General features: G+C 38.2%; 1 protein-coding gene across 1 annotated transcript in view; it reads left to right on the top strand.

Moving 5' to 3' along the window:
* USH2A (usherin) overlaps positions 1-17220 on the top strand; it is a 735906-nt gene that overhangs the window by 328209 nt on the left and 390477 nt on the right. The window contains exons 30-31 of the mRNA XM_047839579.1: positions 8030-8143; positions 10108-10269. Of these exons, the coding sequence (XP_047695535.1) occupies positions 8030-8143; positions 10108-10269 (276 nt within the window). The remainder of the gene's footprint in view (positions 1-8029; positions 8144-10107; positions 10270-17220) is intronic.

Here is a 17220-nt window from a genome sequence, read left to right as displayed (position 1 = left end):
TCTTTTCATAAGGGAATATTATAGGCCTACACACTTGCTCATTTTGGAGGATAAATATGCTACTTTCTGTTTGAACACAGTAGGATTTAGCAATAAATTTGAACCTTTTAACAAATTTTAAGGTGTAATTGTAAATAATTTGCTATAAAAAGTGTGCTACTTTTAGTGACATCATTTCAATCCGTCTTCTTTCTTCTTGCAGAACTGGGGTTTGGGTTGAATAGCAAGAACGATAGTCTTGGAGTCAGAAGACATAGGTTCCAAACTCTGCTCTGCTGTGGGGTTTGAGCAACACCTTCCAGACTCTGCCTTACAGCAGCCCCATCTGTATAATGGGGTAATAGGATAGGAGGTTCTTAGCAAGGACCTGGGACACTGATCAATAAGGGGTGGCTTTCATTTCTTTTTCTTTTCCTCCTGTCTTCTTGCCTGCCTCCCTACTTACTCACATCCAATAGTTTCTTTGAGGGTTCTTTTAATGATTCCACTATCACCCCTTGAGGTTAGATGAAGAGTTAATGACTGGATGGCTTCAAACCTATTGCAGAATTACAATGGAAATGACGGAGACAAAGGCATTAATTAAAAATTAGGTTAGATGTAAGCCTTCTGAGAGAATCTTAACTGGATAATACTTTGAGGTCAATTAAAATCCCTGTTTAAACCATTCTCAAAGACTGGAATTAGACCCTATATTTTATAAAGAAAAATAAAAGAATAAATTTTTTTTCCTATTTGTAAACATCAAAATATGTTTAGTTTTCTTTATCCCAGGTATATGATTTTCTGTAATTTCTACTACAAGTTTTAAACAAAATCAGAAAAACCATTTAAAGGAAATTAAACATTAAGAATTAGTTTTAGAGTGTTTAGAGGATTACCTTAGGTTTGAGGTAAAGGTGTTTACTATTCCACTTTTTGGTTGAAATGAAAACTGAATTTCATTTTATAAATATTAGAGATCCTAATTTTCATTTAAAATAGTTCCAAAAACCGCAACAACAACAAATTGCCACCTTCTATGCTATTAAGAACCAGAGGAGAAGCATCCTGGGTGTGTTTCCAGATCTCTGTTAGACCATTAAATTTTCATCCATATTTAACAAATGTCATTATTCAGTTTCATGGGGTCACTGTGTCAAAATGTCTGTGTTAGACCTTTAATTTATTTTCAGAGGTTCCTTTAAGTGGGCAGAAAGCATGGCATGTTGGATGGATTTACTCTCTTTAATCCATCCACCAGGGTGGTTTGCAGCTCAAAACTTATTCTGGGATGTATACTCAAAAATTAGAATTTATCAGCACGGCAGCCTAAGCCTACACCAGAAAAGTCTCCCTCTCTTCTGCTTCCCTTCTTCTGGCTGGTTCTCTTTTAAAAGGTGGGTTCTTCCATTATGTCTCCAGGTAGCGGTAGCAGCCGTGCCTGTGTGGTATCCCTCACCAGATGGCCCTCTTAATAAATGCCTTTCTTTTGCCCACCCTCACTTCCTTGATCCAAATGTGAAATGCCAGCAAATAAATAAGAGCATTGTACTCTGATGAGTTCTCTTGAGATGAAGAGAAGCCCTGGGGAGAAGAAGCTAGAAACAGCTCTTCTGTTTGCTGGACTGCTCCTAATTACTGGCTAGTAGGTAAAAGACACTGTTTAGATAATATAGAATTTAAAGGGAGAGCCAGGGAGGGAGGGAAGGAGGGAGAGAGAGAGGGAAAGAAGGAGGGTGCATATATTATGTCAAATGCGTTTGCTAACGTGAACATACTCTTGGGTTGTTAGAGTCCATTTGAAATACTGTGCGTGATCTTTGTGAGGGACCACAGACTTCGGTCTCAGGGTAGGCGATTGCTGTGTGCAGATTTCACTGCCAGGCTAAAAGTGCAACACAAATGAGTGGGTAATGAGAGCAGAACAGCCAGTTCTTTAATTGAATTAAAAGCTGGGTGACATCAATGCAGACACCTGTCCAATTACAGACAGGCCAAGGTGTTTACCATTGCTGTACAAGCGATTCGAAGATGACAGAAATCTTTCCGCCCACAGATTAACATAATGAAGGAGAACAGATTACCGTGGATGGCGGCCAAACACCTAGGTTGGCAGCTGGGGGTGGGGTGGGAGAGGGAGGAGGAGTCCGCTCAAGTATGTAAATAGAAACAGCCTTTTTTCTTTCTTCTCAGAAATGTGTTGGGCTTTACAAAGGATGCCATTTTGCTTTGTGTCTCAGGTTCGGTTTCCGGGCAGAGCATTTATACTTGTCTGCATCTAGTCAGAGGAGTTAATCATAAAATTCCAACGTCACAGCTGGCTCCTCTGTTGTCTTCCTGCTTCTCGGCACACAGAGTTCTATTAGAGACTCAAAAGCTCGCACAGCTGGTGTCAGCTCCACAATGATTTTCTCTCAGGTAGCCAGGCTGCCTCCAATTACTGATACTTCTCTTTGGCTCCTTTGAAACTTGAGGCTAGAGCAAAGGAAAGACAGTGTTGGAAATAATCATCATCAGTCAAAAGAAACAATGTCTGTTACTTTGCTGACTCCCTGGAAAGGGTAGAATGGGAATGGGGTCTCTTAGAGTGAGGGAGACAGCTGAGTGGTGCTAAGCAGATGGAAAGTCTTCGTTTTTCCATCGAGCATCGAGTGCCCGCTTTGGTAAACCATCCTAAGAGCTTCCGGAAAATAGGACAAGTAAAGACGTAAAAGGACATATCCTTTGCATTCAAAGAGTGTCCTAAATCACTTTGAGGGACTTTTAAATTTCAGCATCCTCCAGGATAAGGCTCTTACCCTCTGCTGGGTGGAAACCCGCAGAACACAGACTTTGGAGCCATAGACACCAGGACTCTTAAACTTCCTACTGTGATGTGCTTTCCTTCTGGAAATGAAGTCCCTGTCCCTAGTCTTTCAGCCTGGGCTTTCTGCATGCACCGAGGCCCACAGGACTGCAATTCAAAGGGAATATACTTGCTTTACTTCAAACTCCCTTGGTGTGTCATGTCAAGATTTCTCAATGTTAAGCATTAATGCAAAATGCATTATCGCTTAGCAGTGAGAGGTCTGGTCCTGCTGGTGCCAATGATTTTAATCTGGATACCAACACTCCTGTGTTTCATGGGATACTAACACTTTTAAGACATCAATAATGCTTACTTTATGCTTATTGAATGTTTTTTCAGCTCATCCTCTTCCATTATCAAAAGGGACTGGCAGGTTTCCTGACATGGTTGGGACCATTTTCTGATTTCACAGAGTTTTGTGGCTGAAAGGAAATTTGAGAGGTCATTTGGCTAGCCTAGAGGGTTGGGACAGTCTTAAATTCAAAGGAAAAAAAGACTTCTCTGTGATGTCTCAAAGAAAGAGAGCCCATCTTAAAATTTCTCACTGTCGGGATATTCTTCTTTATTTTAAACATCCCAGGTGTCATAAAGGGAGATTACCCCCACTTTCTCTCATTGGGTTTTCTATGGACGCAGAATATGCCACATTTTTTCTATCTAGGATTCATTTATAAATAAGTCACATTGTATATTTTTTAGTATTCTTTTTAATATAATACTGAAACATAGTTTCAGTGATTATCCTTTTTTCTCTTTGTCATTAATTAAATGATAGACAAAGGTCTATCACATTGGACCAGGAAATCCAGATCTATAGATGCTCTTGTCCACTTATCATATATACAAGCACTCTTCTTTATGAATTATTCTGTATTACTGTTATCATTAGGAGCCTACAAGATCTAATATTTTCTTGGATTAGAAACTATAGAGATCAGATGTATTCTTTACTACCTTTCCCAGTGGCATAGACAAGAAATGATAAATACTTTTTGACGATGATATACTATCATGGTAGTACTATCCTTTTTTTTCTGGAGAGTGTATAATAAGTAAGACTCTGACACTTAAAGTAAGGCCATTAGGCCAATCACTCAATGATCTTTATGCATATATCCAAGAAAGGCTATCTTACATAGTATTGGAGAGAATATAATTACCCTCTTTGGTAACAGCAGAATTTCTTACACCATCAATTTTAATCCATCTTCATAAACTCTCTATACTAAGAAACAAGATGTAAACCACATGTCCTAGACACTAGGATGACTTTGTTCTGAATTAGGGAAGATGGCTAGGTTGACCAACCCCCTCTCTGACCCCAAGCACTAACTGTAACAAGGAGATAAAAAGTGCTGAATCATTACATTACTCTTCTTATGGAAGTAGATAATACTGATCTGTATTTAGGTGAAAATTATTACGGGGGCACCTGGTGGCTTTGTCAGTTAAGCATCTGACTCCTGATTTCAGTTCAGGTCATGATCTCAGGGTTTGGTTCTCAGTTTGTGAGTTTGAGCCTTGAGTCAAACTCTGTGCTGTCAGTGTGGAGCCTGCTTGGGTTTCTCTGTCTCTCCCTCTCTCTGCCCCTTCCCTGCTTGTGCACATTCTCTCTCTCTCTCTCTCTCTCTCATAAACACACAAACAAACAAACAAACAAACAAATATTCTGATGTTTTGACAGACTTTGAGACAAAACATTATGAGCAAGATCCTCATTGGATATAGGAAAGAAATGGTACCTTAGCCTCAGAAAGTACAGCACAGTTTTTGAAAGTGACGATTCACAAACCATCCAAAACTTTCCACCTGGGATTTGAAGTTGGCAAGAACCAAAACATCACCTTTTGCCTTTTTTTCTTCTTTTTTCCTATTTTGCAGCTCTCATTTCTCAGTGTTTGTTATGGTTTCACCTGCCTTGAAATGGGAAATGTGAGCACTTTGATGAATGGCCTGAAAGATGATCTAGTTTCTCTCCAGCATCTTTCTCTAAGAATCTTAGGATATTTCTACGAAATACAATTTGGCCAACTTCTCTATCAGAGCACAAAGCTGAAGAAAGCAAGTTTTATGAGTAGAGAATTTCCTGTTTTTTAAACTCCTTAAGTTTTAAGAATGGGGGTGGCAGGACTTAGCAAAGGAATTTCATAATACACGTATACATTCCAAGTAACTCCTTTAGTGAAAGCAAAAAAGGTTAAACAAAATACTGAAGACCATTTAGTGAATGTGATATCGCTTAGTATCTGGTTTGACATGATCCTTCTTAAAGTCCATGTTAATGCCTTTCTTGCTAAGTTGATGTAACTGTCATAATTCCAACACTGTACTTCAGCCATGATTTGGAAAGAAATAATGTCTCAGGATAAGGCATTGTGTAAGGCCAGTCTTCAACATTGTAAAATAACGGAATTGCTTTTATAATGCTTCTCAGTGATGACATTACCTGGTTGTATCATGCATCCCCATACTAAAGATTTCAGAGCACCAGCTTGATACAACCACTGGATCTCTTTGGACACAGCATTCCTTTGCCCCAGCTAAATCATTACCATCCATAAGAGGGAATGCTTTTCACATAGGTCACATAGCTTAAGTGATGAACAAGGGAAGCTAGTCTCATATCCCAACATGTCTTTCTTATTTGCTGTAGGAATAAAAGTCTCATTCTCTGGGGGGATGATTAATTTCTTGTTAGAATGGCATTATACTAATTCAGACACACAAGTTGTCTTATTTCGACTCTCACAATAGACTCAAACTTGGCAATAAGAAGACGTGACAAATGCCAATTTTTTTGAAAAGATAAAACGGCCAGAACATATCTTACCTTAGTTTTGAGTCCGGAGTTTTGGGATAATGCTGAAACATTGAGAAATGGGAAAGTGAAGCTTAGGGAAGAGTGTAGACTGTCAGGTTCGGATCGGAGCATGAGGAGAATGAAATGCTAGTGGGACGTCCAGGTGGGATATATGACCTGGAGATAGAGGTGCAGAAGCAGAGCTGGGGGAGAGAGGTGAAGTCTGCAGATATAAATGAGAGATAGGACTTGATGAGCTAACAAAGGTAAGTGCTCAGGAGAAGAGAGAAGCCTGAAGGCCCGACTTTGTAAACCAAAAGCCATTTATAAGGCTGCAAAAGGAAGATGAGCCAATCAGGTCAAGGGAAGAAAGGAGCTCTCAGAGGCTGAGGAGAACAACTCAGGAAAACTCAATGGCACAAAGGAAGCTGACGGAGTCAAAGTCCAGTGAGTGAGAAAGATAAGGATTTTATCTGATATTTAGAGATCACCAGTCATCTTGGAAGATAAAAATCAGTATTTAGTAGGAGGAAACTGGCTTGCACAGTGCACACAGGAAACTGCTAGAGCTCTCTCCTTACATATATTCCTAAACTCATTTAATCTTGTTAGTAACACTTTGAGGTAAGTTCTATTATCTCCATTTCACAGATGGGAACTGAGGCCTCTCCTTCAAGATAGGTATAGTTATTACCTGTTTACAGGTAAGGAAACTAAGGCACAGAGATCTGAACAACTTGCCCAAGCCCATACAAGAAATCAATAGCAGAACGGGCATTTGGGCCCTGGCAATCTGGCCTAAGTGTCTGTTCTCTTGACCACTCTACCACCATGTGATGAGGACGTGTAGATGGTGATGTATACTTTCTTTAAGACATTTAGTGGAAGGAAACATGACTTCTTCAAAGACAGTGAACTTGGAATACAGGTCATGGTCTGGGAAATTCAAGAGGAAGTCACAGTCATTGCAGCAGAAGGGGACGAGAGCAGAAGTTTACCGTATGAGGCGGAGTCAAGATAGAGGGAGCTGAATTTGGCATGAGGTAGTCGCACGTGTATGCGTATCGGTTCACTGGCTTGCAGTCTTCTTCCTCCATGAGTTAAGATGATGGCACCAAGGGCAGCAGAGAGGGCTCGGTGGCCCAGGATGATGGCTGGGGAGCTGCTGGAATGAAGACTGGAAGGCATCACTAAAGTGTGAGGTGCCAAAGCAGACAATGGCTATGGGCTTTGTTTCGTTCTGCTCTTTGCTCTTTTGATTTTTAAAAATTTTCTAGGGAGAGGAAATAAGAAAACGTATACATTAAATTTTGTTTGAATGATGCAAGCTGTTGCCACTATTGGCACATTTAAACAATATACATTCTGTAGCAGGCTATTGATGGTTTACACAATAAAGGGATACCATGCTGGGACCATCTTTACATAAGAATGATGAAAATCTATGTCGTTAGGATTAAAGACGACTCTGAAAAATGTCCACCATGAGAAACAATGGTGAGCAAATACACAAATTGTATTTTTGATACTTCTTTAATTCCCAGGATTAAGTACGTAAAGAACTTCTGTCTTGGTTATGAACATCAGTAAACAAAATGTGCTTTCATTTCTATAGGTACTTTTAATTGCTGAACAAATCTTATCTATTCACCACCAAGCCGGGATAATTCAACACTTCCATGTGTACCACTTCTGTTTAAGACAGGTGTCTTAATTAAATAAACTAATAATTTTGCAAGTAGAAGCACAAAAGCATAATTATCTAATTTGCTAATTGTTCGACTATGTTGATTTGCATCTTTGTTAGTTGCAACATGAACAAATAGTTTGTATCCGTGTATCCTACCGTTAAAGTAATGAAGCCACTCTTGGGAGTAGCATTTCCTAAAGTGTGTTAATAGATGCCGTGTAAAAAGGACTCTAGTTGAATAGGCTGAAAAATGCTGGGTTAGAGAAAATTGAAGAGTTTCATTCTGCAGGAGGTCTAGAATCCTAGAATGGGATAATATGCATCTTAACTATCAAATACACTGTGCTCTGCTTTACGAACTATATATGGAAATCCATTTTTAAAGAGGAACATCTCAGGGCACTAATGTTCTGAGGCGCACATTTGGGAAAATGCTGTTTTGAGTTGTTTTAACAATAAATTAGTGTCACAATTTTTTTTCACTCGTCATTCCATTCTGTAATCAGCACACAGGCAGGAAAATGCATTAAAGAGGCATATGTTTTTGTTTGTATCTGTGTCTCTACATATTTCTCTCTCTCTCTCCTTCTCTCTCTCTCTCTCTCTCTCTCTCTCTCTCTCTCTCTCTCTCTCTCTCCTACCACACACAGTGTTCTTATGGCTGCATACAGTAAACATGCAAACCTCCCTTTTCCCCTTTTTATTATAGGCGTATTGACAGGCCTGCTACCCTTCAAAAACTATGCAGTAACCCTAACTGCTTGCACTTTGGCTGGCTGTACTGAGAGCTCACATGCACTGAACATCTCTACTCCACAAGAAGGTAAAGTAATTTCAAAGGTCTTGACTTCCACATTTCAGTTATGAATAATAAAATAGGAGAAGAGCTAAATGCTGCAAGGCCATTTGCTGGAAAACCCCAACCTAATTTGATGACAAAGTGCATTGCCAGGCCATAATTGCTCCATTTTTTGGGGGGGTGTGAAAATGAATCAAACTCCATACCCTTTAATGACATGCATCTTTAATAGCTGTAATGCAGATTAATGGGCTTTTTAATTGCTGTTACATTGTTCATGCAAGAGCCTTGTCATTAATATGAAGCATCTGAAAGATTAATGAAAGCTTCCTCATTTTACTATGGCTCAGAAGTAAATCTAGAGACAGTCTGACTAAAAAGAATTGATTGTACGGCACAGTATGAAATTGAGAATCAAACGGTTGATTTCCATGGTCTCTTTGAACTGCTAAACACCAGCACAGGCAACAATTATTTCAGTATGATGGAGCCTCCAAATGCCGGTTGAGGCATTATTAATCACTGCTCGGTTCCTTCTGACTGAAGTCTCACTTTTGTTGTACTTGGGACTTACAAACTGTTGGCATAAATTAATGTTTCAGAAAGCGTACGTTAAGAAGGCAGTGAGAAAGAGAAAATATTTTAGCACTCCAAAGTGAAAGCTTTGCTCAAGCATCAGAACGCATCACTTCAAGAGATAACAGCTCTCCAAACATTTGAAGCGTTGTTGCTTTATATTTCTCTCTCCTGGATGAGGGGAATTACAAGTTGTTTCTACCATCTAGCTGTCAAGTTGCTGAAGAGATTGAAAAGCTTGATCCTCGGGGGAAGAATCAGCCAACCTCTCTCCCTCAGTATCCATCTGTCCCCCTTCCTGACTCCCTCTTGTCCCCTTCCTTCTTTCAAGTCCTTTAGCAAGTACCCCTCACACAGACGATATGTAACAGAAAGACAATGGCCCCAAATGCTGAAACCAGGAGAGGAGAGACGAGCCCGTGAAAACCTTTGTGTGGCCTCTTATTCTTTGTGCTTTGCACTTGACCCAACCAGAGCTTCCTTACCTGGACTACACCATCAGTGACCTATCATCACTGTTTTCTAAGGGTCCCCTCAGTCTAACCTACAGAGGAAAGCACTGTTTCTCTTAGTGTGTTATTGCTTCTGTTGGGGCACTGGATGATCCTCTCCCCTTACAAATCCTTCCACCAGCATCAATATGGGACAAGAGCCCTGTTGTTGTCCTTATTTTCTCTATACACACCACCTTCTCTGTCCAGGTGTTGCCTGGTACCCTTTAAATGTACTTCACAGCTGTACCCTAGAGGGATTCCTACTGGTGCAGTTCACCATTCCCTCTTCATTGCTTAAGGAATTTCCTCTTCTAGCTTTTTCTTCAAGTTACTGCCAATGTACCAAACAATAGATCTATTTAGGGTCAATATTTTAAAACTTTTAGTTCCTATGATTCCAATTTATTAACCCTTACAGAAAATTAACAGAACCTTATTTTAAAAAAATGCAATGTTGTTTTCATAATTAATTGCTGGATTCTGTACTTATGGTTATTTCTATAGGTACAGATAGGTTTATTTTTATGTCTATTATGAACTGCCCTCACCAGCGTTGCCCACCTTAGATCAAAAGCTCCTCAAGGGTAGGGACTCTATCTGTTTAATTTGCTTTAATAGGCACAGCCCCAAGTAGAGATTATGGGTTAATAATACTCCTGATGAAGTAACACAGGCATCAGTCAAGTGAACTAGTGTTATACTCCCCATCCATCACTGATGCAAATTCTCATAAATTCAGGACAGTTTTTTAGTACTGTTTCTAAAGCAATTACTGACAAGCTGCCCACGAATCAAGAATATTTCCATGCGTGGGATTTCAGGTTTATTTCATGATTTATTGGTTTAGGCCTGAAAAGTTTGAATTAGAAAAGTAAACTAAAATTAGACTCTATAAATCTTTTTTTTTCTTTTTCATAGCCCCACAGGAAGTTCAGCCACCAGTAGCCAAATCTCTTCCCAATTCTTTGTTACTCTCCTGGAATCCACCCAAAAAAGCAAATGGTATTATAACTCAGTACTCTTTATATATGGATGGGATGATAATCTATTCAGGCAGTGAAGAGAACTATACAGTCACAGGTAAGACTTCTATAGGTATCAGTAAATAGTTGTAGTCCATATTACTCTATGTATATTTCAGATAACTATAGTCTGTAGTTGTCTGAAAGTGTGGTCTTTAAAACTGGGGTACTTATTTTGTCTCCTGTTATTTGGTTCTCTTGTGTGGTCCCTAATCACACTCACAATGCCCAATTGAGTCAATGTCATTTCAGACAAATTCCAGTGTCACATGGGTTAGCTACTCTAAAATCCTCATGAATGTGAAATAACACTGAGACTCAGACGTGTGACTCAGTATCATCTGAATTTTGGGCCATTTGAGAAGAAACATGGTATATATGCCCAGATCATACTATGGTGTGATGACACTCGAGTAAAATGAAATAAATTTCTGAAAACCTTGTAAAACACAAGAAGCCTATATCATGTCTTGTTGCCTGGTGTCTGAACTGTGCTTATATTTGTGTAGTAATTATAGTGGCTATATATTGTATGGTATTTTATATACTATATGTGACTGTCAAGTAAGACATCATGAATCAAATATTATTGATGAAAAAACTGAGGCCGAGAGATATTAAATTCTTCATGAAAGGTCACAACAAGTTAGAGTCAGAGGCGAGATTAATTATTTATGTATTAACTCCTTCACATTAATGCCAGGTACTAAGGTTGTAATCCGGAATCAGCCACACATTGTCCCTCATCTGTTGGTGCTTCTGTGTCTTCATGGGGACACATACAGGTGCAATTATGAGGCATTTGTGGACAGGGCTATGACATTTACCTAGTTGCTTTATCAGGGTTTACATTTTTATGTCTTCTCTAGACTGAGATACTTCAGGAGACAAAAGCTTTCACTTTAATATTTTATTCCTCAAGGTGGGATAGAATTCTGTAAAACATGTTACATGAGGAAGATATTATTACCACCATGTTACAAATGAAGAAATTGAGGCATAGAAAGATTAAGTAACTTCTTTAAAGTCACACAGACTGAGTAGTATTATGATATCGATCCAAGCATTCTGGCTCTGATGAAAAGAATGAAAAGATTTTTTTTTATATGAAATTTATTGTGAAATTGGTTTCCATACAACACCCAGTGCTCATCCCAACAGGTGCCCTCCTCAATACCCATCCCCCACCCCCCCTTTCCCTCCCATCCCCCATCAACCCTCAGTTTGTTCTCAGTTTTTAAGAGTCTCTTATGGTTTAGCTCTCTCCCTCCCTCTCTTTTTTTTTCCTTCCCCTCCCCCATGGTCTTCTGTTAAGTTTCTCAGGATCCACATAAGAGTGAAAACATATGGTATCTGTCTTTCTCTGTATGACTTATTTCACTTAGCATAACACTCTCCAGTTTCATCCACGCACCCACACACTTCCAAAACTCAAATAGGAAGAAATAGAAAACTTGAACAGACCCATAACCAGCGAAGAAATTGAATCAGTAATCAAAAATCTCCCGACAAATAAGAGTCCGGGACCAGATGGCTTCCCTGGGGAATTCTACCAGACGTTTAAAGCAGAGATAATACCTATCCTTCTCAAGCTATTCCAAAAAATAGAAAGGGATGGAATATTACTTGGCAATGAGAAAAAACGTGGTCTTAAAACAAGTTACTTCACTTTTGAGACTTAGTTTCTGAATCTATAAAATGGGAACAACTACAATTTTCAAGATTTTAAATAGAACTACACTATAAATAAAACACCTAACATATGCTTAGTGCTTAGAGAATAATATTATTTCCTGAAGAATGCAGAGTTCACGCTTTAAACTTTAGAAATAGATTACTATTGCCCTAGTAATGCCGAAGGCATTATTTTAATTAAATATGATGGGCCACAGAAATTACTTCAAAAGAAATGAAAGCATACTATAGAATAAACCTTACACATTAATTAATAATTAATATAAAGCACTTCTGTAGGACCAAAATATATCATCATACATAAGAAAACACATCTTTTAGGCCCAATACAGACATTTCCTCTGAGAAACCTTCTCTGATATCTCAAGTATGAATTTTAATATGCCCCAGCTATGCTCACTGAATACCTATGTGCCCCCTCTTTTTTTGTTTGTTTGTATTGTCTTTGAATAAGGTTGTTTATTTACTTATCAGTTCGCCTTGCTAAGCCATCAGCATCATAAAAACATGTATGCTTAAGTGTCTTGTTCATTACTGCATCTCCAGGATTTATCGCAGAATAGGTATAAATAGTGTTGAGTAAATGAGTGAATGAAGTCAGGTGACTGCTGGGAACAAAAGAAGACAGTTGCGACACCTGAGTGGTTCAATTAGTTAAGTGTCTGACTCTTGATTTTGGCTTAGGTCATGATCTCTTGGTTCCATGAGACTGAGTCCTGCATTGGGTTCTGTGCTGAGAGCTCAGAGCCTGTGTGGGATTCTCTCCCCCTCTCTCTCTACCCTTCCCCCCTCCCTCCCTCCCTCTCTCTCTCCCTCTCTCTCAAAATAAATGATAAACATTAAAAAAAAAAGAATATAGCAAAGGGGAATTGGTGGGAGGGTATGAGTAGGGTGGGAAAGAAAAAAATGACAGAGAAAATTAAAAGAAAAAGGGTAGAAACCAGAGAAAAAGAAACTAAGATCCCTTCCATGTGTAGTCATGAGTGGTAATCCAGTTCACAGGAAAGTTGTGTGGCTGATAGCAGGTCTCAAAACATAAGCCTTAAATTTTCCCCAAACGTGCAGAATGCCCTATGAGTTGACTCTATGCGCAGCCAGAAAAAGAGCAGAATGGGAAGACAGGAAGCCAGAATTCACACTGATGTCTAATACTACCTACAACTTGATACTAATTCTGTGCTTTGCTTGATTGAGTCATTGACAGACCCTGTGACTATGGTATCTGCAATGAAAACTCTTGGCAAGTGTTACCCAAGTGGATAGCAGAATAGATGCCCCAAATGTAATATTTATGTAATGAAATGGTAATATCTTTAAAGTGCCCACAACCATCTTCTCTAGCTACCCAGGTAATAGATTCCTCGATGATTTTCACTGGTTGTGTAGGTTTTTAAAGATTAAATCTCAGGTAGTATTTTTGTTTTCTATAGCCTTCTTGGCTTCTCACAAGCAACTGTATTTCCTGTTGTTCTCATCCCCAAGTGGCTAAAGATAGGAGACACATTGGGACTGCAACACGAAGGAGAGGAACGAAGCCAAGAGCATTATGATGGGGTTCAAAGTGTTGCACGATTGTTCTGACGTTATAGCCAGTAAAACTGAAGCCTGGAGAGGTTAAGAAATTCTGGTCCATATTGGAGGAACCACTTCAAACCTGGATCTGTCTGGCCCCAAAGTCCATGCTTTTAACCTTTATACATTCTACTATCAAATTATTATATATTATCTTATCTTTACATGAATCAATATTATATATTATCCATTCACATAATATGTAAATATTTTATATAAACATACAAATTATCAACATATTAACATAAACATATTGTGTAAACATGTAAATATTTACGCAATATGTGAAAGCTACATAATATGTAAACATGATATATTTACATAAATACATATTACAAATGATTGCACATTATTTTATTTTCCCTCACAACAACACTGACAGGGAGACCAAAGCCTGATTACAAACCCCAGAGCACCCGTATTATTCTTTTTTGGGCTGCCACAACAAAATACCACAGACTGGGTGGCTTAAACAACAGAAATTTATTTCTCACAGTTCTGGAGACTAGAAGTCCAAGATCAAGGTGTTGGCAGGTTTGGGTTCTCTTGAGGCCTCTCTCCTTGGCTTGCAGACAGCTGCCTTCTCACCATGTCCTCACAAGGTCTTTCTTCTGTGTGCACAGCCCCCTTGTCTCTTCCTCTTCTGATACGGTCACCAGTCCAGTTGGATTAGGGTTCCATCCTTATGATCTCATTTAACCTTCATCACCTCTTTAAAAGTCCCATCTCCAAATATAGTCACATTGGGAGTTAGGGCCTCAAAATATGAATTTTGGGGGAGGCAATTCAGTCTGTAACAGCACCCTAAAGTGAGTGCTTTTTCTTCTATTGGTGTAGGCTGAATGCCAACTTTTGTACAGATTCTCAAATTGTGTGAGGATTGAATAAAATGGCCTTTAAGATCCCTTTCAATTTGAAGATTTTATGTCTGTAATGTGCACTAATTTCAGGTCATTTATGTCTTCAACGTCCACCTGTCTACTAGGAATCACAGAGAAGACAGAATGAGAAAGGGAATCTGTCTGTCCAAATGGCTACAGCAGTTTCTTCTATCAGCCCTCTCCAGATAGTGAGAGTTTAGAATGGATCTCCTTAGTGCTAAAATGTTGATTTGTAAGAAGAGAAATTGAAGGTGCAGTCTAATGGACAAGAGAAATAATTGGTGATATTTTTAAAATGATAATGCGCTATATGCTTATTGAAGGTAATTTAAAACATACAGATGTCTAACACCTGATCATCCCACTCTACAGATAGAAACTCAATATACGATGTCATTCCTTCTAGTATTTTACTCATTTTAACAAAATTGATCTATAATGTATAATTTTGAATCCTTGCATATTTCCTTATTATGACTAAATCCCACTTTATGAAGAGTTTTTCTGAAAATATTTTGAAATATTTTAATGCTAACATCCTATCCCATCTAAATGCACATTAACCACTTGAAAGTGCTCAAGTTTCTAATTTATCTCTCTTTTAAATATGTTGTGACAAATATTATTGTATACAATCCCTGTTTCTTAGATTCCCAAAAGGGGAACACCTGTCCAAGGTAGTAAACCTTTACAAAACATTTGATACACATTTTCATACTTTTTCCCAGAAAAGTTCGTCAGAAGTGCATGTTATGTTCTTAAATCTTTGATAATTTTGCAGGTGAAAAATATTATTCTTGTTTGTGTGTTGAACAACTAGTTATAGTGCATACTTTTTGCATGTTTATTAGAGATGTATATTTTACTTTGATTCAGCTGATCACAGTCTTCATGAGTAAAAATTTAATACGTGAGGAATAATTTTGAAACTTCCTCAAGATCTGTGTTTTATACCCCCTTTCCCCTGGTTGTAATCATCTGCACTATTTAAAATTCCTTGTCTTTTACTTTATCAAAAACTTCCTTAATACCTTGACCTAATGTCCCTCTTAAATATTCAAAGTGTCAACCTTTTCTTTTTTCCTCACTCTTACTCCATTTATTTGTAGCTTCTTTTTAAGTCCCCGCATAGAACCAACATTCTTCTGTTATGTGTAGCAAATGGATCTTGCCACCATGGCGGGTACAGGTAAAAGTAAATGCATTTCAATTCAGAAGCCACTTAGCATCTAGGTGGTTTGAATTTTTTTCTTCTTTCTCTTAAATATGAAGCATTAAAAGTCAAAGGCATTGCTGCACCTTGAGTTAGTACAAAATATATTTAAAAATGCATACAGTTCAAATTTTTTGCCTTGCATAGGCCATAAGCTAGTAGTATGGTGGGTCAGTTGTGACACTGAAAAATGAATCCAGTTAGAGAACCTCCCGAAGGCTGTTGATGTTTGCTATAATAAATAGCACACACTTTAAGTCAAACTTTTTCATTCTGTATTCAAAGGTAATGGATTTTTCGTAACCATAGTAACCTTGGTGTATTTCTGGATAAATACATGAGGTATATACATTCTAGTTTTATTTTTGAATATAAACTACCACATTATGTATTACTAATAATATGAAAAATAGGATGTAGGTTAGTATAATGACAGCTTAAACTAGTATGCATTTTTCTTCTGCAAAAAATAAATATTTATCAAAAGTATAGGTTCAATTAATTTTTCCCCCAGTTTTGTGGTATTCTGGTGGTGCCATTTATCTTTTTTTGCAAGATCTCCATTAATCTCTTATTTCTGTCCCATAACAGATTTTTAAGAATTTCGAGGTAAAAACAATTGTGCTTTAAAGCTTATGATTAAAAACATTATTGAAGGATTGAAGGGCCTACACTGATATCACCCACAGAGCTATTGTGAGCCACTTAAGATGTGTGTATACAGTATGTTCATAAAGAGGTAAAAAAAAAAAAAAAGAAACCTTTTGTGAGACTGTTCAACATACCAGGATTGTTTCAAAGTTCAGGCTAGATAGCATCCTGATTGATGATGACTATCCAAACTGTAGCCAACCAGATCATTCTCATTTTAAATGAGCACCCTACCAGAAACTGGCAATCTTTAAGAAGTTTGTGAGATGTTTCAGAGAAGCTTACAAAGTTTTCAGAAACAAGGATACCAAGATGGTGGTAACTGGGAGAACTAAACTACAGGAGGTTTATGTGAACTGTGCTAACTGGTAAAGAAAGAATAGTGATTCCCCGGACAATTCTTTTTTTTTTTTTTTTTACTATATAAATTGTTGTTGGTTAACTCATCCAGGCCACTGCTGGTTATAACTACTAGAACTCCAAAGGAGTAAAGGTCAGTAGGGACTCTATAGTATAGACATAGATATATCTGACATCAAACCATAAAACATGTATGTCTTCAAGTGTATCATCTAATACATCTATAGTAGTCTTATGATTGAATAAATGTGGCTGATTTCCTGTACCAGAGAAGGCATCTCCCCACTTGCTTCATCAGGACCTGGGCTTTATCACTAATGCTAAGGCAGTGAAGAAGCAAGGATAATAGCAGTGTAAGAAGTGTGTGTGTGTGATGGGGGGTGGAAGGGGGGGGGCGGGAGACAGGGAGAGAGAGACAGAGAGAGAGAAGGAAAGGAAAGAGGAAAAGCGGATGTATAACTGGTAAAGTTACACAGGCAGTAAGTATTTATATTTTTAACCAACTAAAAGTGCAAAAGCTATTTTTTTTGGTCTCATTTGCCAAGGTCAAAAAGAACCATGTATAAACAGCAAAATAGAAATGTTCATCTTGAATCTTCCAAACACTTAAGTCTGACGATGAAAAATTTATTGAGGT

This window comes from Prionailurus viverrinus, chromosome F1 (genome assembly GCF_022837055.1).
Source record: "Prionailurus viverrinus isolate Anna chromosome F1, UM_Priviv_1.0, whole genome shotgun sequence".
Lineage (NCBI taxonomy): Eukaryota > Metazoa > Chordata > Mammalia > Carnivora > Felidae > Prionailurus > Prionailurus viverrinus.
The sequence above is the reverse complement of the archived record's forward strand: the minus strand, read 5'-3'. Positions and strand labels throughout refer to the sequence as shown.